General features: G+C 45.2%; 1 protein-coding gene across 1 annotated transcript; it reads right to left on the bottom strand.

Annotated features, from left to right (window-relative positions):
* Positions 1-17978: 17978 nt before the first annotated feature.
* On the bottom strand, positions 17979-25060 carry T265_07132 (hypothetical protein; the record flags this gene model as incomplete). The annotated part of the gene is made up of 3 exons (XM_009172576.1): positions 17979-18321; positions 20059-20149; positions 25016-25060. The coding sequence occupies 2 exons, from the start codon at positions 20143-20145 to the stop codon at positions 18091-18093; spliced, it is 318 nt and encodes a 105-aa protein (XP_009170840.1).
* Positions 25061-25280: the final 220 nt, after the last annotated feature.

The raw sequence follows: 25280 nt of genomic DNA, 5'->3' as shown, positions 1-25280 counted from the left end.
TTTATTCGGTATTTATACACAGAAAAACCCAAATAGTTGAGGTGCAGGGGAAAAGCATCCAATGGCTTGCGAATGTGGACTCATTTTATCGGACCGAGGGTGCTTTCGGTCAGGAGTAATCGATCGTCCCGTAGCATACCAGTACACCAAAATAGTCATTCTACAAAAAGAATGAACCAAATTACACTTTAGTGTGGCCCATATGCACACCGAGGTCCTATAAATTTAATTATTTCAGCCACTGACAGTTGGACGTCGTCACTGCAACGCAGTGTGCAAATACTATTCTGGGTGAGTTGTTTGAATGCGCTAAACGTGGTATGTTTGACTGGTATTTGTTTCGCTTCAGGACGGGTTCAAATTACGTTCCCTGTGGACAACCGACGAATCGTCGTGTTTGGATCGTGTTTGGTTCACCCACTCACCATTGAGTTACCCAGAAGATTGTACTGTATTCTAGACTTCCTTAGCTGCTGATGGTCCATTATCACATGCGCTGGCATTTCAAAATAGGTAGTACGGTTTTATACATGTCTCAAAGTAAGCTGAGTGCATATTTAGGTGTCTTCAACTCGCACACAATGGTCGCATCTGCTTCCACTGGCCTATTATCGAGACACACATTGGTAGGCTTCTCGAGCATGTCAGTGAACCACCGGATTGGCCAATTGACGAGCTCGATCCCGCGATTTTCATATTGGCAGGACTACCATAAGGAGGGAGTTTGGAGACCAAACATGGCAACCCTGGTTCTGTTACATTCATACTATACGCCACAGAGCTCGGTTCGGAATTACACGGCTTGGTTTTGAAGCTGTTTCACACAACGCACAACCTGTAATGTGGGGTGCATATTTAAGAATAGACAATCCGCGTACCATACTTAGGAAAGAGGCAGGTTGAAGAGGTCGAGCTGAAGCACCACGTCTCCAGGAACACGAGGACGGAACACGGTGGTGATTTCCTGTGACCATTGTTGTATGGATCAAACTGATTGTTGGCTGGCACCAGTACGGTTGCGTCTTACGGGTGGTACGATATTGGGTGTGCGCTAATGGTATCTCCTTGAATGGTGACGAAACCTCTGCAGGTCAGTTACTGAGCTCCGCGAACATATCAGCTTTGATATGACCAACTACCAATGGATGCACCCCAAAACATCACCAGTCCAACGGTCAATGATATGGTAGAAAGATCGAGGTAATACGTGATTTGTTCACCTACAAAGAGGGTGTAGAACAACCTTATATAGGGTGACAGGTAGAACTTCTGGGAAACTGATATTTAGTTGCACTTTTTGAACCAACCTGAGTGCCATACACCGAGCCTCATAGAGCGCCAAGCTAAATCAGTTCTCTCACCTTATTCCTTGTCCAGTGGCCCACAAAACGCTCGGGTGTTCCCTTGTTTAAAACAGTCTGTTCAGATTAAAACTCATCTATCAAATTAGGACTGCTTGTACTATCCCATCCTTGCATAAACGTGTGGACTGCTGACAGAATCAAGGGACACTACCAGGCGACCATATGCTTATCTGAAACAGGGCGCCAAAACAGATTATTAGTAGGGCAACCAATATCCATCATCCGCAAGCCATGGCAATTTCCATAGCTATATTACGGATTTCCATGAACTTTTTAGAGGAAAGATAGTACTGAACTTGCAAAATGTGATCCATTTTGTTTCTTCGTTCCCCTTCCTGTACCCGCTTTTTCCGTACGCTCTATCAGAAAACACCCTCCATCACACATTTCGTGGGCTTCAGCGCTTGTTTTGTAGCCTTCACGTGTGCCTAACCGACGTTGGCCTCGTTTATTTGGTAGTCAGAATATGCTGTCCAGTAAACGCCCTGTTTTCTAACTGGATTACTTCTACCCCATTTGCTTAATACAGTGGACCTCTGTGTTCCAGCGGAAAAGTTAAAGGGATCGTGGGCAAGGGACTAAATAGATGCCGGATTATGTCAACACTTTGGTGGATCTTTCTGGATAACCAGTACCATAAACATTATGAGAGCCGATCTTTCTGAAGCTTCGTTGGGAGTCACTCATAGAGGATTGCGTCCCAATCAAGAGCAGAGCGCTATTTGTTCTCTTGGCTGCAGAGTGTAAGAGGAAGGTGAAGTGTTTGTACACATGCTATGGCCCAGACTTGTACAGTCGACAGTTTTCACCTTTATTGTCAGTTCGAATTCACCTAGAGGCTCCAGGGACCAGTCAGCAGTGGTAATGCCGTGAAACCCAGTGAAGTGAAGATCAGAGTCTCTTCCAACGCTCACCAATGCATGAAAGTCAGATATTTTTCTTGTTTGTTAACCTATCGGAGCACAAGCAAACCGACCAGCTAACAAACTTGCTCACTTAAACAATCGACACTAATCGAACACCTTTAATGAACAGTAGATAATAAATATTTGTTCAGCTGTGAAACCTTTTCGGTGCCTAGTTGCCACACCGCCCGAAGAAAGCAAGAGGACTGAGATAGTGCTAGGCTGCCAAAAGTCTGGACAGCGGAGATGCCACAGTTGGGTTCGAACCTTCCGGTCAGTAAGTTCGTCCCTTAACCACCGAGCTATCTCGACCTCAGTTAAGCCTAAACGAAAAAAAAGCATATCCGCCAAAGTCTGGGCAATCCACATTACATTCGTAATACCTGGGCTAAAAAGTCAAACCAGTAGCATAAATTCTATCTCCGTAAACGGGACTAAGCGGGCAGCTTTGTTTTGTCATCTCCGCCTGTAAAAGTTAAACCTCACCAATCGGTACGACCAACTTGTTCATAGCCCTCTTTAATGCCATCCAGTTTCATATCTTCTCACGGATCCAATATAACAACATTACGACAATTACACAAGTTCTTTAATTTGAACGCCCCGGCCATTTCGAGTTTCGCCTAGGCCAGGCTCTCAGACAACCGACGATACTGGATGCTGAATGAGAGTTGTTGTCATTGCTCTGAGTGTGGTTCTCGGTTTAATACCATTCGCCGAAGTCATCACTGTTGCATCTGTGGACGCATTTTCTGCCATCAATGTAGTAATCAATTTGTTGAAGGCCATCAAACTGATATGTCAGGTCTACAGCGCGTGTGCAGTTACTTTTCTAAACATCCCTACTAAATCTGCGTCGTGTTGGATCCGCAAAGCACATCAGTCGGTTCCCACGGGGAATGGGAACTGCAGCACTGGTACTGCTTCCGTTTCTGCCATCCATGACAGTTCCACACCAAGCCAATTGTCCGCGGATCCCACGGGGAACAACTTAGCTGGACTTAGTCCTTGACAGGAATGTCTCCCACCACCCACACGAGCAAATTTTTAGCTTATGATAATAGGATGATACGCTGAAGCTGGTGCATTAATACTACTCTCGTTTACAGGACCTGTGATATAAAATTCTCTTCCTTGTAAATACTATCTTTGATCGCCCACGAGTAGTGTCACCACGATAAAAGTTGGGAGGTCTCCGTTCAGGAGCTACCGATTCAAAAACACCCACTCACTGTATTGGCAACAGAGACTGCTGTTTGGGCAAAAGCTCACGCGCGATTCTTTCACGGAAGGAAGAGTTTATCGGAGTGCTGAGGTTTCCGATACGGAACTTTGAGTCATATGTAGGTTTAACGATTCCAAATATCAAAAGAATGAATTATGTCCGAAAGTATACGGTGCTGCTTACACAGAGATGAGCAAAATGATACAACAGGCTTCACTTGTGCACGTTCTTAGCGTCAACAAGTCTGCAAGTCTCTCACTGCGAAGTGTCCATGTTCACACATAACACAGCGGTGATCGGAACGTTGGTTGAGTAACGTGGTATACAACAGGCTTCACTTGTGCACGGTCTTAGCGTCAACAAGTCTGCAAGTCTGTCACTGCGAAGTGTCCATGTTCGCACATAACACAGTGGTGATCGGAACGTTGGTTTAGTAACGTGGACTGCGGTTGTCCCTTCTGAGGACAGTGTCGTGCTCCCGATTGGCGGGAGATCACATGAATATCATGACAGAACAGGTCAGAACAGACCAGGCACAAGCATTCATGGGTAGGTAGGTCACTCACACCTCCCCTTATGCACATATGCCAGTACGCCAGTGTTGGACGAGGTGGCCTTTGCGGCAAGGTGAACAGTGGGTACGGAGCACCAAGACATGCGGAGATCAATGTTACGCGGGCGGAGTATGAGGGAATTAGCATGAGGTCAAATTGAACCCAACACTAGGTCAATACAGTGACGTGTTTCCACGATAGGTTACAGCAAGCTGAAAGAGCGGCTCACGCACCTGACACAGAAACTGATCTGAAACATAACTATGGTTCAGACGAATAAAGAAGTGCTTGTAGCATCCTTTTTTTGACGTGCCCTAGTGCGTAAAACGTGAGCGCAGTCATATCTAACTCAGATTCCATCAAGACCAACCTTAAAAAGCGTTTTTCTAAATTGTTGTTTAGAGTGTTTAGAACCGTTTGTTATATGCGTCCGCTTCCGTTTTATTTTTGCATGTGGTCTTCCCAGACTAACAATGCGCAGTGATTTTTGTTCTCTAAAAGGAACTGCCTGAAGTGACTCACCAAACATGCACCCTTTAGGATGGGATTAAGCAGCGAAATAGCTTGCAAGAAACCAAGCTCGGGCACACTCATTTGGGGGACAATTTCTATCGTGGGCAGTGGCTGAAGTAGCTGTACTGGGTTCCCGACACGGCAATATGATTCACGCGTAAGTTAGACGACTCCAGATAACAAAAATGAAGGTCAAGTTCTACGCCACTTCTTGTAAACAAGTAGGCAAAGGTATATAGCAAACTTTAGTTGTCCACGTTCGTGGGATCAAGAACAAGTACACAGGTCTATCAATGGCCAGCACAGCACCCCGTTAAAGCCCACACGCCAGATAACGGTCAGTGGAATAATGAGTCGGTGGTGGTAGCTGTTAGTCCTCATATTCGAGATCAGTCTCATGGTCCTGATTGGTGGTGCGACTATCTCGGTGTCATGGCAAGAAAAGTCAGAGCAGGCCGATCGGGCGGGTTAGCAAATTGTGCAACACACACATGTCAATGTCAGGCGGGCCAGTCAGTGTAAAAAGGCAAATGGTGGGTACAATGACCGTAAAAAGTTGGCAGAACCAAGTTGAAGCAATGAACACACAGACGAAATAGGCAAATAAATGCTGCCAAATAAGATTCAGTATGTATGGTGTGTGAATGGAAATAATGCTATATCACCCCTAGTCATGTGAGGAGACTAATTCGTCTTCGTGCGCTTAGCTGGATAAGTAACTGGTACCTGGCTGTGTTAAATTTCGGTGCACGGGTTTCGTATCCAGATATCTGTCGAGAGGAAGGTATTGAGGTCAGGGGAAAGATTCAGCTGGGTTCCAGGTGAGTCTCCCGAAAAACCGAATTTGTTTGCAAATGAGTGTAGTTCGCTTATATGCAGAGTCATTTCTGTTGGGGTTCGGGAATGGTATTTCAAATGGCATCATTTTTGGGCTAAATCTCATGGGACCGGAGTTAAGTGGTTTTGATTGGTTGCGATCTCTCTCAGTGGGACTTATTAAGGGGACTAATATAGTTGTTGATGCTAAGTTTGGATCACAACTATCCTCAGATGGTTTAAAGGTTCTTCAGACACAACCCAAATGAACCACGGTTTCTAAAATGTACTTCCACAAAGCAACTGCACTGCATGCAGTTTGAAAATTTATCCCGCAGCGTCAATGTCTGAGTTGCAAGTCATCAGTTTCATTTGGAATACTTCATTTTCTCTCAACCCCTGGTGGAAATCTCTGGATGTACTCACACAGATGGTGAATAATTTCGCTCTGTCCCTACGGATATAGTTTTCCTTAATAGAGCACAAGACTGCTGTGATGATGATGTATGTGGATCCAAAAAATTCCAGTCAAAACTTTGTATGACTCGGTTTCTGGGGCTCTGGGAACATCTGGCCAAACTCAGATCATATAGCCGCGTGAACATCAGGTTTCCCGTGAGAATGAACAACAGGTTAGGTAAGCATTCAGTTCACGAAGCCCCCAACCAGCTAACACTAATGAATGGTTGTTCAGCAGGTAACAAGTGTCTCTAGCAATACCTGACTGGTAAACTGTGATGGGCGGGTCAAACGACCTACACAGTTAGGATAGTTACTCGGTCGTCGTTCGAGGCCGTGGGCAGACCATTCACAGTATGATGAGGTTTCCCTGTTCAGACCTCATAATTCACGCGCGTCCCAAGTGAGCTAGTGAAGTAGGGGTGTGACGGTGATACTACTGATGGGGAGGCACGCGAGTAGTATGTGTTGTTCGTAGAATTTCGCTTTGCGTCTATTGAAAAAGGGAGATCTGTTGCGGAATTCGTGGAGCCACTTTGTAACATTTGCTTGGATTTGACCAACGAATGACTGGAGTCAATGAATCTCCAGGAAAGTTCAAGAAGACTCGTTCGGGAGAAGACCGGTGTCCAGTTTTTGTAACTAAGATGCAGATTAGAGTTTTGCTTCCCTGTTCAGTGATCTGTAACTGATCAGTTGGCATTTCCTAATAGACAACTCCGCAGTGAAGGCGCTCTTCCTTATAGGCGTAGCATGCTCACGTCAGATGTGCGGAGTTCAGAGTCCGGCACGGTCAAGAATAGGCACTCCCGGTTAGAACTATCACGGGCGAAACACGAGTCCACTGTTTCTACCATGGACTCACCAGAACAGACGTGTCAGGACAGGGAAGAAGTAATCAAACGAGAGTGATATGGAAGTGAAAACAGTTTAATAATTTATTAGAAGCAGTATTTCTGTGACCACCGGCAAAACAACGTCCATCATTTACGTCGTGCATTTTTCGGAATTTGGACGTTCCCCTTGTCACCTTTGAAATTTTGAGAGGTTACAGATATATAACACTGTTTTCACCAAACTGGACTGACCACCAAAAAAACTGCGAGCCCGAATTCGACTATATCGCTTGGAAGCCAAATGCTAGGATTCACCGGTGGAGTTTATGCATAGATGAACCCATCAATGGTAATAAAACAAACCAATAAGAAGGGGCGTCAAATAAATGGTCTTGGAGGAAAATTCATCCAGAAATAGATTTCAGATAAAAATGGAGATGTAGTCGTTTTAATGTTAGATGATGGTATTCTTAATAAGATTTGTTCCAGGGGTTCCTTGCCAATGAAGTGCCCACGGATCTGACAAGCCCGAAGAAAATCAAGGCGCTTCTGTATAGACTTTATGCCAAGCGGGACTTCAGTAAATCAATGGTCACCCAGTAGTGGATGCCGTGAGACCTAGTCAGAGTGGCGCTTTCTAGAGGGAGGTCTCTCTCTTCTTGGTTTTATATGGCTCTTAGATCAGCTGGTTTATAAGCAACTCCTCAACAGCACTCTAGACCAGCTCACATCCTTCGAATAGAGGCGACTTTGGTTTCGCTGATAACCAACCCATTGTTACGCACCCTAACAACGCACCGATAACGTCACCTCGATTGGTGATGAAATGTTGGCAATCATATTGCCCAGCTAAGCTAACAAACCAACGACCAGGGAACTAAATGTTCAATTTATCCACGAAATTTAATTAATTAAGGTAGCTACTATGTAGCTCTTTCAAGTGTCAGCCCGCTTTCACCTATCATTCGCTGGTTTACCTTGCCTCAACTTGTTTGATCGGTCATCCCCAGATTTATCGTTAAGCAAACGTGTTTGCGTTGAAGCAGTATGCGGAAAATTCCCATTTAGAATAAGCATAAACATGGGTTTGAAAACATGTTTTCGGCAAGCTCTTTCAAGTCACACAGTTACAATAGCTGAGAGAGTATAGTTTGATGTATGGTAGAACCTAGTATAATGAGCAACTGGGTCAAGTCACCATTAGGATGACCTGAGTTTGTCAATGCAGGAAGTACTGTGGTTGCATTCGGCAAATGGTGTATTTGTGGGGGGAGGTGAGTGGCTAAAGCTATCGCCATACGACATCGCGACCCCATCCTTGTTCACCAAGAACGCTTTGTTTGCATGCTGTGCTTGCCCTGGTCCAACTCACCTCCCCCCACAAATACACCATTTGCCGAATGCAACCACAGCACTGCCTGCACTGACAAACTCAGGTCATCCTAATGGTGACTTGAACCAGTTGTTACTTGACAGGTAGCCAGTGTTGTCCTTCAGTGGACTTCATGTTCATGTACGGCATGCTCAGTATACTATGTCCTCTTATACATTAAAATATGCTCTCTTAATCTTTATAACTGTGTGACTTGAAAAAACCTTGTCGAAAACACGTTCGAAAAATTTCAGGTAAATAATAGAAGATAATAGTTCAGCTGCAGCACTCCTTCGGTTTTTAGCTATCATACTACCTGAAGGAAGTAGAAGGGCTCAGGTACTCCTTGCCCAAGCATAGACAGAAGCAGTCGGGATGCCGAGGTTGGGTTCGAACCGCGGATCCTCCGGTCAGTAAGTTCACGTCTTAACCACCAAGCCTTCTCGATCTCACACCACTTACTCCAAAATAAAACCCAGCAATAATATGGTTCACCTCCTGAATATGTATACCGATGAAGTGCACAGTTCAAGTTACTAGGTAGAGTAACCTGACCTGAATTGCCGAGTTTTTGTAGTAATTCACGCTCATCTTACCATTGGAGTCCAATTTTATTCAGGTTAAAGCCACAAGGTAAGTGGGAACCATGCAGCAACCGAAGTTAGCAATCTATTGCGTTGCTTGATCAAGCAGGATGTATCTATCATAAACTTTTATAGAACGGAGGCTTGAATATTGAAGCGACGTTCGGAAGCGGTATAATCCGTTTTTCGTTCTAGAGAATGATTCCAAAACGAGGCAATCGGGAAACGGTTTGTGAAAAGTAATTCAGCCTCACTAGTGATACTGTAGCCGTTGAAGTGTCACAACTCTTTTGACTATGCTAAACGGTTTCCTTCCACCTTTTTGGATAAGAATCAGAACAGTCGTATCGTCTAAGGAACTGGACCATTTGGTTCACCTTTCATCGAGTGACTGGGCTCAGAATACTCTAAGGTGTTCGTGATATGCTTTAGAATCAGTAGATTAGCCCGCGACTCTTGTGTTACATACGCGCGTTGGGACGACTCTGCGTACGGAGAGTCCGGAAATCAGGTCAGTTTGGTAGCATCGGAAACGAGCACCCAAGAGAGCTAAAATTGGCTTTTGACCCATGGGTTACAGTAGTTTGGGGCTTCCTTCAAACATGAACCAGTTGTCACGCCAATGTTAACCTATCTTGATCTTCAGAAAAAAAGTTTCTCCTGTTTGGGAGTACGGAGCCAGAATTTGCTCCTCTTTCTAGGGGATTTGATACCTTGTTCAGTACAGTTTACAAAACTAAAACAAATTAGAGAAGGTTCTTATGTGATGAGAGCTAATTTGTGGCGGGACCACAGGATCTCATTTTTGCTCCGAACTGGGGGGAACAAGACACTTATTAGAGCATCAATTGAGCCTCTTGTGGTACTATTTCAAGCCAATAAGTCTATATTATTCTGCTCACTTTGTACTTCATATTGTTCTTCGAACGTTATATTAAAATAAGTATCATACTCTGGACAGACCACACTGCTTATAGGGCTGGTGAAAACTTTTAAGCATCACAAGGTTAGTTTTACCCTTTTTTCCGGCTCATAAGGTAGACACAGCTCCCGTGTTTCTGTAAACCTTATGTTCTAGTTGAACCCAAATAGTGTGCGGTTTGCGGACTACACTCACTTGCCAACTAGTTTGGTCTCAACGGGAGACTCACATGAATCTTTCGTTTAACAGTGTTCTTCAGCCGAGTGTGCTGGACCATAGGTCATTAGAGTTTCCTTTGGGACGATTTTAGAGGTATCGCAGTATCGACGGAACACAATGATCATAAGTTTGCTGAGCTCTTGGGAAGGCGACGTGAGATTCGATTAGAATTGAGTGTTTTAGCGGAATGAACATACATTTTTCACATCAGCAATGAGTCATAGACTCAGGAGAGTTTTCGTTGATAATCAGAAGCAACTTTGTATGGTAATTTATAATCAGGACTAACACTTGGCTCTGCTGACCTTGCAAATACCCCAGATAATGGACATGATTGTCTTGTGCCATTGATCGTGCGAACGACAGCGCCTACGCCAGCACTAGCGGTGAAATTCGCTGTTTTTTTTATGTAAACGAACTAGTGATGCGCGCAATCTGGCCGCCACATGCGCGTGCAGTTTAAGGACCCGAACACCAATACATAGCCCAATGGCAAGACCACTGTGCGCGCCGAAAAGCTGGGTTGCTCGCACGTCCTCACGTGTCCGTAAACGAGGTCAGACGACTATATATCGTAGCAAAATCTGCTGAAGATCGGCGAAACGGTGGCGAATATCCTCTGCGCCGTGTGACAGCTGCGTACAAGACTTGGGAAGCTGAATAGTGCTCGATGACTTCAGTCACTGTACGGACGAGACACGTGACATGACCGATACATCTCTGCGTTCCACAGAACGAAGCTGATGAAGTCATAGCCATAGCTAGAATCGAGGATACTGAAAGTGGATGAAATATTTGCGACAGCGTCGAACAATCAAAACGAACCGGTTTTATTTGGCACTGGACTACCAAGTACCGATAGTGATGTCCTATCGGCAGTGCGCGAGTTGGTTCTATAAACTTATCGATGAGGTAGGGCCAGCAACAGAAAGGCATGCTTTGGAAGTTGTGGCGAACTATCGATGCGGATCGATGAAGGTAATTCCTCAGCAGGCAGCGCGATTTTGCATGAGTTCATTTCGAATCAAATCGGATCGAAGTTGATCGTAAATTCAGTAGACAGAACTTCCTCGCGTGATGACTGGAAGTTTGAATGTCCTAAGAATAACAGAGGAGTCATTTGCAGGTTTCACACACTACTCGATAATGTCCGTTTAGAGTGGCCACAGCTGAACTTGGGATAGGTTATGTTGCTAGAGACCTCGTTCTGCCCAGGGATCAACTCGGTGGTAGCTTATAACGACAACGACTCTCTAGGTTGTTCTTTGTTGCTGAGTTGATGGCTGTTTACTAGGAGCCATAGAACAAACATTCAGCCAAAACGTCTTTCAATTGATACATTATTCGGCCACACGGAAACATACAATGCAATTGTAAAAATAAGTTTTTGCACGCTTCATCCTCCGAATCGTATGATCAATCAACTTGAGTGGAATATTAGGTTACCTTAGCCTCTCCGAAAACGCTTCCTTTACATGTTTGTTTGAGAAACTGGTAGCAAAAATGGATATTTCACTAGTACGATTTGCAGTGCTGATATTAGCCTGGTGCACATTTTCAGAATACCCCCGAACAGCCAGCTAACACAAAAGCATACGTCTAGGGAAATTTGTCATCATTTGTTCCGAAGTCGTTTGTGTGATCCATCCACACTCATTGACGATGTTAGGTCATTACTCTTGGAGTTTCTTTGATCCTTTTTGCCACACGCTGGTTAAAATATCTTGAAGGAAGTGGTCTCCAAGACTTGATTTCGGTGAGATGAAAAACAATCTCCCGCTGATCCACTGATTTTCGAAAGTCTTTGATATGCGATACGAAGGAAGTCGCCCATAGGGACGCGTTGCCTATGTTGTCTACCCTGTCTACGCCACAGGTTCCAAAGCGTGTATTTCCGTTACTGGCCCTACCAAATTGATAAATACTCTAGGCCAACGCGCAGCTTCATTGTCATTGCAAACGTACTGTAGATACGAACGACATCAATATCCGTACTCGGTCATCTTAGATCAGATGAAACCGGTTTACCTTGGACGTTTGACGCTGTCTCTCCGCTTTTGATGTCCTCGATTCCAGCTATAGCTATGACTGTATCAGCTGTGTTTCGCTGAACTCAGAGATGTGTTGCTCGTATCAACTGCGTCACGTCTGCACAGTGGGTGAGAACTTTGTGTACTGTTCTGCATTCTTGAGGCATACGATGCGGAGATCACTCGCAACCATTCGACCGAAATTCACTGGGCGATGCCACGATGGTTCCCATTGTTTGTTGTTTATGGGCGTCTGCACAGGGGTGAGACCTTTGTGTACTGTTCTGCATTCTCGAGGCATACGATGCGGAGATCACTCGCAACCATTCGACCGAACTTCACTGGGCGATGCCACGATGGTTCCCATTGTTTGTTGTTTATGGGCTCGCGAAGACGCACAAAACCCAGCATTTAAACGCACGCATTGGATGCGTTTGACACCGGATGACCTATTGGTGTTCGGGTTCCTATAAGGGGTTTGCGCAATGTGGTGGCCGGATTGCGCACACCCGTACTTTTTCAGAAATGATGGTGGGTCCTCGGACAAAACCTAGGTTATTTGACCTCGACTTTCCGTCGACACGGACGGATTGATTTGACCGACAAGGATCGTACAAATACCTTCGACTTCGCAGATTTTTGTTTCTGGGATAGTGCGAACAATTTTTGTGTTTATACCATGTCTTCAGTGCGTCGAAAATGGGCGCCAAACACTCTATAGCTGAACTGGGCATTCCAAGTTGATAAGTCAGAGAAACAGCATGCTGGGACCAAATAAGCATTAACCGAGAAGTCTGTTAAATTCGATCTATTTCAAGTAATTTGGAATTCCAAATAAGACGGTGAAATACAGACGTTCCTCGTGGGAGTCGCAGACGAATTGGTAAGAGCTGTAGTGATTCTAAACAATTGGGACTTGAGCTACAGAATGTGAAGTGGTGCGTGATAAGGCTCTTATTTGGATGAACTGTTAAGATCACTCAAGATGAGCAAGACTTAAGAATATCTTTGGTAAATTATCGTGGTGAAAAGGCAATTCGTTTGAGTACTTTCTTTAATCTGATGGGCATCCTGTTAATACTACGAAGGTTAGCTGCAAGAAGAAGGCGAAATGCTCCTCATCCTGGTGTTCTCTCCTTAGAAGGGAGGCAAGTTCAGGGGAGGATTTTGCACTAGGACTTGACAGACGACAGTCCACTTGACTTCACTTGGGGGCACTATTGAGGACTAAGGGGAATCATCTCCCAGTTAAGACCGACTCACTCAACCACCTGGCTTGAAACTGATAACTTTTAAGAGACAACCTCTAACAAAGACCACTCTAGGTCTCCTCATGGAGCGAACTCTCTTCCCAGCAAAGTAGAGGATGAAAAGTTCGCCTTTTGGAAATTCGTCGATCAAGGCGCCAAGAAGCACATGATCAGTGGGTTGAGGTTTCCAAACACGATTTTCATCACCATGGGCCTTAAATCTCCCCAAACTAGACAACCCTATGAGATTTCGCCGCACTGAGGAGGAGGATCAACATGTCCCGTCGTCCATGACTAGAAAGGACTAATTTGGTGGCCTACTGGGAAGCGGAACTCGACAACGTGCTTAGGAACTAAAGGCGCGAGACATGAGAGGTGCACCAAAGTCCGGTGATCGGCTGCATTACGCATTCCTTTCATTCATACAGGAATTTTGTTCAGGTCAATGGATCCGAAAATTTCACCTCACCACCGCCAAACAGTGCACGATTTACACTAAGCGGGAAGCAGGATCAGGAGTGTTAAAAAGCTATAATCACACCGTAGAACTATGGCGAATCTTCTGATTGAGAGAGCACATGACATCAACCCTGAAAGACACGATTTAACATAAGGTTCCCGCGAGAAAGAAGGCTTTTTGGGGTTCATTACTTTGTCCTAAAATAATACCTGCGCATCACATGCACTGGCTGATTCCGGCTATCCAGAAAGGATAAAAGTTCACACATTTGACGTCCAGTGCATCACTGACGACGAATTCCTGGTTTACGGTTATGCTGGCATCCATTCTAATCACTTCGAAATAAGGAATTGGAGTTTTTCGGCATTTTCAAATGCAGTCAGAAATCTCGTGGAAAATAACACACGATGGGTTTGCTTCTCAGTGAACTTTCCAGTGTAAGATATGACGAATGAAGTCTTTTCTATAAGAGCACAGCACCCTGTCTAGTGATGGTCGCCAGCCAACGCACCATGAATTTGGTCAGCGATCATTGATTAGTTTCCATCATACTGGGACGCCGTGTATACTTGAGGGTTTTATCAAGGCACGCTCCCGGAGCACAGTCATACACACTGAAACAGCTAGAGGAACATGTGGGTGTACTACAGCACAGGTCGGTCGACACTAAACAGTTTGTTTACACATATTTTAGAACTACAATCTACATATCCACTGCAGTAAGCGGAGGTAGATCCGAAGTGTCTTACACGATAATGCAATGACGCAACCCAAATAGGCATTTCGACAAACGTAACCAAATGCCAGTTGATTGCAAATTCCCATGGTAGTGGACGGGCAACAGCCACCCCAGGAGAGACTCTCCTGGATTAAGGCCGTTTCAGTTCAGTCGTTTGAGATTAGCCTTGAAGTTGATAAAATTTGAGGGGCCATTTCTAATGTCTTGGTGGTGTAAAATACCATACCAACTATGGACAAAGTCCGAAATCTGTGTACTAGGCTTTTATACAGGTTTGCACCAATAATTCGTATTATTTCTTTCGCCAGTCAAGCAAGTGGAAAAAACCAAACCAAAACGCACAGGGAAACGGGCCAACGAGAACGGAGTTGCTGAAACGTGTAGCGCCAGTTAGGTATCCGAAAGATGGTGTGCAAAAATCTTGTTCCTTCCAAATGATTAAACTTCGCTCTTTTAAAGAGACAAACGTACGCTTGCTTTTTCGGAGACCACTTCAAAGGAATGACCCTAAGCCCTTTCTCCTGCAATTTGGTCTATTTGGGAGCAAACAGAGTGAAAACCGGCTTCTCCTCAGAGATGGAGAGTTTAAACCACAAAGCATGAATTCAGTCACTGGAGGTCTCTATAGCGCAGAAAATCAATCGATGATCCAGAAAATATGTCAAACACTGCACGTGCCCTAAAGTAGGGTCACGATCCTCATGCACTTGTTCCAGTGCACAACTGTATAACCAGCAAAATTTGCCTGGTCGTTCCCTCTAAGTGGCCCTTGTTCGAGACAACTACTCGGTCATAGGAGACAGATAACCTTTATCTCCTTCATCGGCGAAATACAAACCCATAGGTTTGATTGAGATACTGCGTTGTAGTGCAGTTTCGCTTATGACAACAGTATTTTATTACCTGAGGGTAGCTTATTCCGGACCACATAAGGCACATTGACTTCTCACAAGGAAAACCTAGGTGATATTCTGTCCTATGATGAACATATGTACCCAGATACCCATCCACGTCATCGCCTTGGGACTACGTTGCTGTGAACTCCATGCACGTGGTCACAACTAACCTCTATTTGATTGGGTCAAGATGGCAGGATGCTTGAGTGCGAATTAGCTGATGACACATCGCGAGGATGCCGGTAGTCAGTCGCATGACAACTGCTTCCAAGCTTCACGGCAAACGAAGAGCTCAAAGGAGATCTGCTAAAATACCATAGCGTTTGCAAACGTTTCCCCTACTTTTTGTTTATTTGTGCCACAATGTATTTTTGTTTACAGTGCAGTGTTTTGTGGCTCTTAACATACATTCACGTCCAACCACACACACACACCAATGGGTCAGCAAGCAGTCTCTCGGCTCGCTCAGTTCGATTATCGCTCATTTCTGAATGTAGTTCAATATGAATTGATCTAGTTTCGCCCGTTGTAGGGAATTTTGACTGTGAATTGCATGCGGTAAACTCTGTTGTGGCAATCCGTATTTCGGAAATCAGATATGCTAACGTAGTGGACGCGGACATCGTTCACTTATTTCCGGGCAGACTATTCTTAGTATAGTTTGTATTAAAATACATATACTATTATATTTTTCATACTTATATTCACTGTTAAACGAATCTTCGGTCCTCTATGTTAGGATATAGAGCTGAACTAGTTGTGATCCAGCCACCTGATACCCTCACTCCGTGTCCATACACAAGACCAACCGTGTCCTGAGGGCTGTCACTTGTGGCTGCCATTCGACAAAATGTCAAATCGTTTCTCAAAACGAGACCAGCTATCACATCTTAGCAACGTAATGCGAGATGCTCTGTGAATTGGTTTACTCACAAGAGATTGAGAACTGGAGGTACGGATAGAAAAATCAGCGTATTTTAGTACTTGTATATGTAACGTCCATCCATCTAGGCCTAAGGAGCAAAACACCCCATGGTAAGACATCCGATTGTAGTGACCCGACAAATTGCACTAAAACCCGACTTTCATCCTACTGGAGAACAAGGACGAACAAGACGAATCAGTTAGGACCATTTCAATCCGCGAAACAATAACATCGAACGACATGAAAGGTCTCATCAAGGGGACGATCGCTATTCCGGCCGCGTTTTTGCGATTCCAGTTGAACCGGTTAAAACGCACCGATGGATGGATCACCGGTACTGGATTACTGGTACTGATAGTCTGCTGCGATCAAAGAGGGCCGTTACGCGTGTCGTCATTGTATGGATCCTTCGCCACCAGAGATCTAGCCTGTTGGTTTGGCTGCGACCTAACCCACATTCGCAGTGGAAACGCATGTATTCGTTTGGCAGGTCGACGGGAGTTTACTGAAATAATATCAGTGACAGTGCCGGTATCAGTATAAAGGCTTCACACTTTCCCTAAACGAGTAGTCTGCCCATAATGTAACTAAATCCGTGCGATCTTTGATTCCATTGAGTTAAAACCGGTCTTTTACGACTGGATACGACGACAATGTCTGGCAAAGTTCCTCAGCAGTTGGCTAACTTCAGAGTTCTCATTCCGGGCTACATACCTTCTTCGAATTGGCAGCAGATGCACATTCCGGCGCTCGTCCAATCAATAACAGTTAAAAACGAATTGGTGTACAAATTAGTGTAGTTCGCCAAATGAGTCCGATTTGGGTTAAAGTAGAACACAAGGTTGACGGAAACGCGGGGACTGCACCTACCTGATGAGCCCGGAAGGCGAAGCTAAGCGTTGACTGTCGGGAGACTTACAACAACCTTATGAAGTGTTCCCACGAATAACTCGTTGTCAGTGCCACAATGGAAGAGGCCTACAGTTGTGAAACGAATGTGTACTACTCATGGTCAGCGAAGCGCCATGGCGCTTCAGAGCATACCTGAATGTTCATTGACAAACAATTCAACTTTGGCACAATTCAGGCTTGGCCGTCCATCTGAGACGGAGACCTGGCATGACTCAGCCGTCTGCCGAGAGTCGGCGTATCCTGACGCATTATACCACTGTTAGGCACTTATTACTACAGTGGTCACATGCTGGCAACTACTCGACCCCGACAGCCCATACCAAAGGTCCTCTCGATGACATCGTATTACTGTAAATTTCAGGTTTGACTTGACTTGGACCAGCTCCGCACTATTCAATGCTAATGAAGCACGGTTGCAAATTATCGATGCCTCCGAAGTAGTTGTCAATATTGGACTATCCGTGGTTTTCGGAAGAAAAGTCCTCACAACGGAGGGCATAGTCAAGCCTTGCGCACCTGTCTGCCTGCTAGGGATTTCTCTTCTAGCCGTGCACTGATGGAAAGGGCGAATCGATAGCTGACTAGTAAGCAAGAGCTGGTGACCAATGATTCCAAGCACACAGAGCTCCGGACATATCAGTGGTTGCATACGACCAAGCCAGCCAACCAACAACGTTCCGCCACAAACTTTACTGCTTCTAATTTCCTTTCTTCAAACAACTTCCTTCCTTAATGGACCAGGCTTATTGCGAAAAATGTTGACATAAGCACTCCTACAAATGCCGAATTGTATTCAGACTACCATTCTGGGCGCCGTATTCACTCCTTTACGCCTAGCGTTTCTACTCCTTTTCAACTAGTTTATTTTCGTTACCACATAATTTTAGCGAAAAATACCATACATAAACCTTTTTTTGTGTGCCCAACATGGCGCCGAATATTGAACATGAGTCAGCTCAACATGCGAGCGCTCAAATCGAATAATGGAGTCAGACAAATTCAGAAACACCATTTATTCAAGTATATTACCGGGACAACGATGCGATTAACGAATAAGAACTTCAACGAATCAGAGACAAGATAGCACGGAGAAAAAATGCACTCGGTACCTAACGGCGAGTAGCGTCAACAAAAACAACTTTCTGATCCCCATGAACACGAGCAGAATGTGGCGTGTTGCGTGGGACCTCGAGGCGATCCCCCGGACCAAGGATAACCTCTTTGCCGAACATTTTGAACCAAAGTTGGCCGCTTACGATGCAGTCCATCTTATCTTGTGAATGGGTGTGCTCGGGGAAGCTAGTGCCGGGACTGAACTCGTAGTCCACGCAACCGCATCCCTGAAAGAGAGCCCAGCAATAAAAAATGAGTAGTTAGCATGCATTAATGTCGTGGAGAGGCTAACACGACGAGCAGAATCACGCAACCATAAAACAGATAGCACTTGTGAAATTATGGAAAGATGGGTGGGGACAGTCCATCATGCGCTCAATCTAAACTCACTGCTACCTAGCTGCGACACATTCGTAACGACCATGTCGATTGCTAATAAAAATATGTGGGGCTTTTAGGATGTCCATGCCTAGAATCGTACACACATGGCCTGAGGTACAGAGAGCCGTTCAGAAACCTTAGACTCCACGATATGAGCTGACAACAATCGAACGAAGCGAGAATGGCTAGAAGAGATTTCAGACAAAGGAAACCAACTGGCTACAGTAGCAGGAATGTACTGTTTACTATCTACTACGCATCCTTACAATAAGCAACTCTTCCAAAAAAATGGAGCTCACTTTTTTGACGTGGCACTATTGATAACGTTGATGAAATTTGGGATTCGTCAGGTGGGCTTAGTCCCTGAGTTTTCATTAATCCTAGTCCGTACGTGACGATCAAATTGGACGTACGTATGGATAGGTATTCATAAGTCACGATGGTGTTCGTTGGAAAATAAAGTGAATCATGTGTTTATAATATTCTTCAACTGAATGTGCTGCACAAAGGACGCCTACTATTTTAATCGGACTGATATTCAAGATAAAAATGAATTTTTGTTGCTGCGACACGAATTGATAAATACTTTTGGATACATTATTACCGACTTCGCGCCCTGTACCCCGACTGTCCCGAACTCCGTTCAGTTTAGTTTAGTTAATCGGCTATAAACCAGGTATAAAGGATATGCTGGTCTCAGTTGCTACAGTTTCGATCACCGGAAAGGGGGATAGCGTTGGAGATAACGCCAACTATTGGAGACGATGGCATGATCAATAGGTTTGGGGAACTGGGCAGGCACGCGTTGAAGACGATAGCTTCGATGCGTGAGTGCCACTGACTGCGTGATTGAGTCGTCTCCTTATCGGGTTATCGGAACAAATGTGAAACCTCGCGGGAGATTTGATAGAAGCGGTCTCCAGCACCACTTGTAGTCCTTCGACAGAGAATATCCAACTGTCTGGACTATCCAGTTGTACATGTCTACAAAATGGTTCAGCTGAAACGCCCTTTTTGTGTCTAGCTGTCATGCCACCCGAAGGAAGCACGAGGGCTGAGATACTGCCGGATTGCCAAAGCCTAAGCAGGAGCAGTCGAAATGCATATATTGGGTTTGAACCACGGACATTTCGGTCAGTAAGTTCGCTCCCTGGCCACTGAGCCATCTCGAGCAATCTACGTACCCCACACATTAGGATCTCTGTTGTCGGAACCCTACTTTTATCATCTACACCGAATTCTCTGATGTGCGCTTCGCATGCGACGGGATAGCTGCACCAACCGAGACGTTGAGAAATGACATGTCGTGATACGACCGTAGTTTGTAGGAGCCACTGGCACCAATGGTTAATGAGTTGCGTGACGCAGAGGTAGTTGTTGACTTTACAAGCCCTAAATACCCTGAATCCTTCGCTGTCCCAGAAGATGAACGAAGCGTTAAGACTTCTGTCCTGAGGACGAAACACACGAGACAGAGGTACAAATACAGCGTAGACGTGTCTAAAGTTAACAAATGTAGCGGCTGCAAATACACAAACTCGCTACTATCATGGGTCATGGGCAGTGGACAATCGATAACGCACCTCAGCCTTGAGTTTTGTAAGCATGGACTGCAAACTGAGTTCGCCATCCTTGGCCGGATCCCAACGATGAATAACCATTTCCGTCATTGTGCTAAATAAGAAAGAGATTGTATCCTCTTAGCAGTTCAGTCCCGGGGAAAGAGGGAGAAATTTTAATTATATACTATACACGAAGCACAGACAAACCAATGAAATAGGTATTGGAAATACCGAGGTCACAAAAAGGGGGACTGAGAGGAGCGAAAAGCTTAGCCAGAGCACCATGTGGCTTAGTGTGTAAGTTGACTGAGTGGACCTGGTTCACTCACACTAAACCAATTTACCCATTCAAAGTTGCGGGATAAAAGGTTAATTCACACAACGCTATAGATGTCCGTCACCAATATCACCCCAGAAGACATCGAAGACCCGGCACTTAGAGGGACTAGTGGTCTCCGAGAAGGCATTCCAATTGAAATGACGGGGGTGTCCAACCGGACTGACAGACCACTAGCGGTACGCGACAAGGTAAATCAACCTAATTTTCAAAACAAATTCACAGATCGGTCTCAAAAGCACGACCTCATCAGCTTGCATACCATATAATGATGGATAAAGATAAAATGAACATCCCGATAACCAGAAGCAATTGAAGAGCCAAGTTTGGGTTCAAGACACAAGATTTTCCGGTTCGCATATATATATATATATATATATATATATATATATAATGTATGAAGGGACAGCATTCCGTATTGAACCTCAGAGTGAAGATAAGCGACAGGGGGCCAGGATTAGAAACAATTAATGTGGGAGTGCATTTTAGAGTGCCACTGAAGAAACGATCGGTGCCGCGTAAAATCTGTTTAATTACTGGTATTCCTGGCGTACGTATCAGGAACATGTAGACACATGGGTCTCCTGCGAATACACACCATTCGGTATTGCACATGAAAGTGCAAACACAAGACCAGATGCCAGGACTATAATTAGGATGGGAAGTAAATAGCTTATCACAGCAAATCGACGCTGGAGTGCTTTGTCGAGAGAAGTTCAAAGATGAAGCAGACAGCAGAGCTTTGATCAAGTACTCATGCGTACGCACAGAGAGCGCAAAGTCTGTGATAAGCACGGGTTTCATATGTTGGTACACTAAAGTGGTACCAGACGACATTATAGATGTTGTCTACAGAATTAGGAAGTGGTAGCCGGGTTCTGGTGTCCAGTTGTGGAAAAGTGCAGTGGCTTTCTGCTCGTATTTGACAAAGGCAACTAACTGAATTCGTTCACGTCATCTGACAGTCTTATCAACCATCTCTGTGGTGTAACTGACAGATGGGAGACGGTACACCTGTTTACAAGCTCAGCATGCATATAGCAGTAGGAGACGGATCTACGGAAGTCTTGAGAAGACCATCATCAAGCCCGGGGCTGTGAAGTAAGGTTCACGTCTAATATCACGCCGAATGAATGAGAAATCTGTGGCTTCTTGAGGGTTATGTGCTGTGGAATTAGTGCAAGGTTGGTGGGCTTCATAAGCGAAACTGGCAAATCAGATCATCAACTAGAAACGCTGTAGAGGACAATAGTTCCATATAGAATGATTGATTTAGAAGTAAGGCGAGAATATGCGAACGAATGGACAAGCATTGAAGGGAACAGATGGTGCGAAAGTGAGGAAGCGAAATGCTGGTTAGAGTTGTGAACTAAAGGGAATGACAAAGATGCCTGAAAAAAGACAGGCATGTGTGACGGCATCTCTAATCGGTTCATTCCCACAGAATTCATTGAGACGACAGATACTTATGGGAGCGAGATGGCTCAGTGGTTGGGGTGCGATGTTAATGACCGAAAGGTCTGTGGTTCGAGCCCCATATCTGCATCTCGACTTCCCCTGTCTAGGCTTGGGCAATCTGGCAGTACCAAAGCCCGCGTGCTTCCTTCGGGCGGCATGGCAGCTAGGCATCCAAAGGGTGCTACTGCTGAACCCATGCAACTGTGTTCATGTTCGTTCAGTCACATTTGCCGAATCATCATGCTGCACAATTCGACAGATTATCTTAATAATTTTCTCCTCCCCCTCCACACACCAGAACTCCTGAACAGATGTTATGTACCTACTTTACAATCTTCTACTATTCAAAGCTTAAGCAACAAGCCCATATTGGAACCACTTTGGTTTTTGTGTCAGGGAGCTAACCTTCCTTTGCAAAATCTCACTTTAGAGCCGCACCATAGTTTGACCACGGAAGACAGTTCCTGGTACGCAAGTGGTTCTTTTATGGAGTGAGCATTTGGCAAGACTCAATCCTTCGGATAAAACCCGAAAGCTTTCGAACGGGTGAACGCAGTGATCGCGCTGCCAAAAGACCCCGGAGCGTTTCAGCCCAGATGTTCGTCCGTCATCCTTTTCAACAATATACGACTGGTCCCTTTGAAGAGACACTCAAATGAGGACCGGCTAAAAGGGAACACGACCAGTAAAAGATACTCATGATCATCAGCTGTAAGAACCACACACTTGTGATATAGTGGTTACAGCTGTCAGTTTCGTTTATCAATGTTTTAGAGAGATAGAGAAGGTAGCTGCGCATTAGAGGCGGGAGCCGATATAAATGATACGTAAATACAGGGCAGTCAGTGGACTTTTAATTGGAGAGATCGGGAGGGGATTTATGCAACGAAGGCAATAACTTAGGTGCACGAGCGCCATTGAGGGCGCGACTGGGCCATGTCTGCCAATGCTTCTAACCACCGTCTCAGAGTCCTCATACAGGCAGATGACAGTGATCAGCACAACTGAGTTTGCTGGTGATAGCTTTCATACTTAGCTGCCAAGTCATTGTTTGACCTCCCCTGGATCGTTTTCACCCTTCGGGCGGCTATGTGAAAAGAGCCTTTGGAGGAAGTCGGTCCACTGGTACACGCAGCACTTGGCCAATCCAGCGCAACCTATGGAGTGTGATCAGTTCATCTATCTTGGGCGTATTTCTTCTGAAGACCACTCGACGTACCTCAGTACTAATGACCCACTGAAAGTCTCTTAACATCCATAACGCGCAGCGGCCAGGTTTTTGACCCGTATAACAATATGGAGCGTACCACGGCACTGTAAACTCGACTCTTGGTGGATAAGCTGTCACGCCTAAGCCACAGATGATGCAGGTTGACGAAATCTTCTCTGGCCTTACTAGAGTCAAAGAGCTTTCGAGTTGAGGAACGCAACCAGTTTGTCGCCGTTCTAGAATCTGTCGGAGTGAAAATGTGATCGATGCATTCTGTTGGAGGACAGAGTCCAGCTTGGTTTTCACGGATCTGTCTCTCACTGTGTTCAGTTAACCCTCGAATGATAATACCAGAAACTCAGGCTGATGCCACGGTGGTTTACACGGCGTCTGAGCGCTCTTTTTGAACAAAGGAATAACTGTCGACATGTCCCATGCTGCAGGTACTTTCTCTCCCCTCCATATCGGGCCAATGAGCTCTGTTAGGTAGGCCACCAGGGATTTTTCGCCTTTTTCCAAGGGGGTTGGATAAGGACCGTCCGGTCCTGTTGCCCCCTCACGTTTATGGTTATTTTGTGCTTTATTTCCTCTTCCAAGGGGCGACTAAGGTTTACACTTCATCAGCCCATAGGCACTATCTCTACCGGCTGCGTTGCAGGAGACCAGCTAAACTGTTCTTCGATGTGTTCGGCCCAGCTTTTCAGGCAACATTTTTGTGAGTGAATCAATGAGCCACCATTTCCACTCAGCTTTTCACTGTTGCTTTCCTAGAGTCGACCGATCGTATCAGTTGACAGCGCACGGTTGCTTCCGGCAGCAAAAGCCTTCTCTATCTCCCGAGCTTTTGATGTTCACCAGAGCTCTCGGTCTACCCTTTAATATTTGGTATTTGATGGATTTGGGTGCGCCGTCGTACTTGTTGCCTGTTGGTACGGAGTTCCTAGTGATTTCGACTATATCCAGTGGCCATTTGATTGTATAAAAGTTGGACAGATAACACCAAACGCCGCTAGCGTATCTCCCTCGACATTTTGTCATGCTCCATCCACGTGCTCACAACCAGTACAGTATTGGTTTACTGTAGAGTCGTTAGGCTAGCTCAACTCTATACTGTTAAGCTATGGAAGTTCTTCGAAGATGATGGATCGGTATGTTTCTTGCCGACTAACGAGAGTCTGAAGGGGAATGAACTGCAATCACGCACCATGGCGTGATCGGAATCAAGTTATGGTCCGGAAGCAATGACAGTCTTGAGTAGTGGTTCTTCAGTGGTGGCTAATTGCCACGTGATTCAACTGAGTCTACGGTTTACTTGAAGTTAGTGGCGGCCAGGGTATGCAATGTAATGTGCTGAAAGTTCGTATTAGTCGGAAACAGTTGATGACCAGCACACAACTAGAAGATTCGCTCTCCGTTGTGTGTGGTGAGCATCGACTCCGAATCAACCGTCCAAATGCAATTCTGACCTGGGCATTCATCGCCCGTAAGGATAATAATATCAAAGCTTCTTGCTCAACCAATGAACCCGGATAACACTCGATAGAATGTATCCTCAGCGTCAGAAATGCAGTCCGTTGAGGCGTATACCGATATCGCAAACAGGCGCCGTTTTTTACGTCGAAGGAATGACCTTGATTGAGCCGTATAACCAGACGGCGCAAAGACGACTGTTTACTGGGATCCAATCCAGCAAAGCACGTTCAGCTGAGTCTGAGTGCAACCCCTACGCCATGTTCCACGGGTTATCGCTTCTGGATTACCGGACAAACGGATAAATGTGAAAGAGCTGAGCTTGTTCTTTGAGGTGCATAACCACGCTTGGGTCTTGCATACGTGTTTCGGAGACACAGCACGTTAATTTTAAGGAAGTATAAGGTCTCACCGAGCGTCCTTTATTCGACATACAATACGGGCGTTAAAAGCTCCTATATAGAAGGGATATCGTGGATCTACAGAGGTATTATTCTACTCACTGTTAACAGGTGGTGGTGTGCATAAAGCACATTGATCCTGTCAAGATCTGTCCCATTTTCGGACTTAATGACAGTAGTGAAGCTGTGAGCGACAGTCATTGGAGAATTAGGTGAGAAACTGAACTACGCCACTAGGTGGAACGCAGTTGGCGGAATCCCAACAAAAAACGACCAAGATGATTGTCGCTGCAGCACACTGAGATTCTAGATAAACGTTTTGCACCGTGCCATAGCCTTGTGAAGACCGTTTTCTCAGAAACAACAG

Source organism: Opisthorchis viverrini, assembly GCF_000715545.1.
Source record: "Opisthorchis viverrini unplaced genomic scaffold opera_v5_159, whole genome shotgun sequence".
NCBI classification, from domain to species: domain Eukaryota; kingdom Metazoa; phylum Platyhelminthes; class Trematoda; order Opisthorchiida; family Opisthorchiidae; genus Opisthorchis; species Opisthorchis viverrini.
This window is presented reverse-complemented; position numbering and strand designations above follow the sequence as displayed.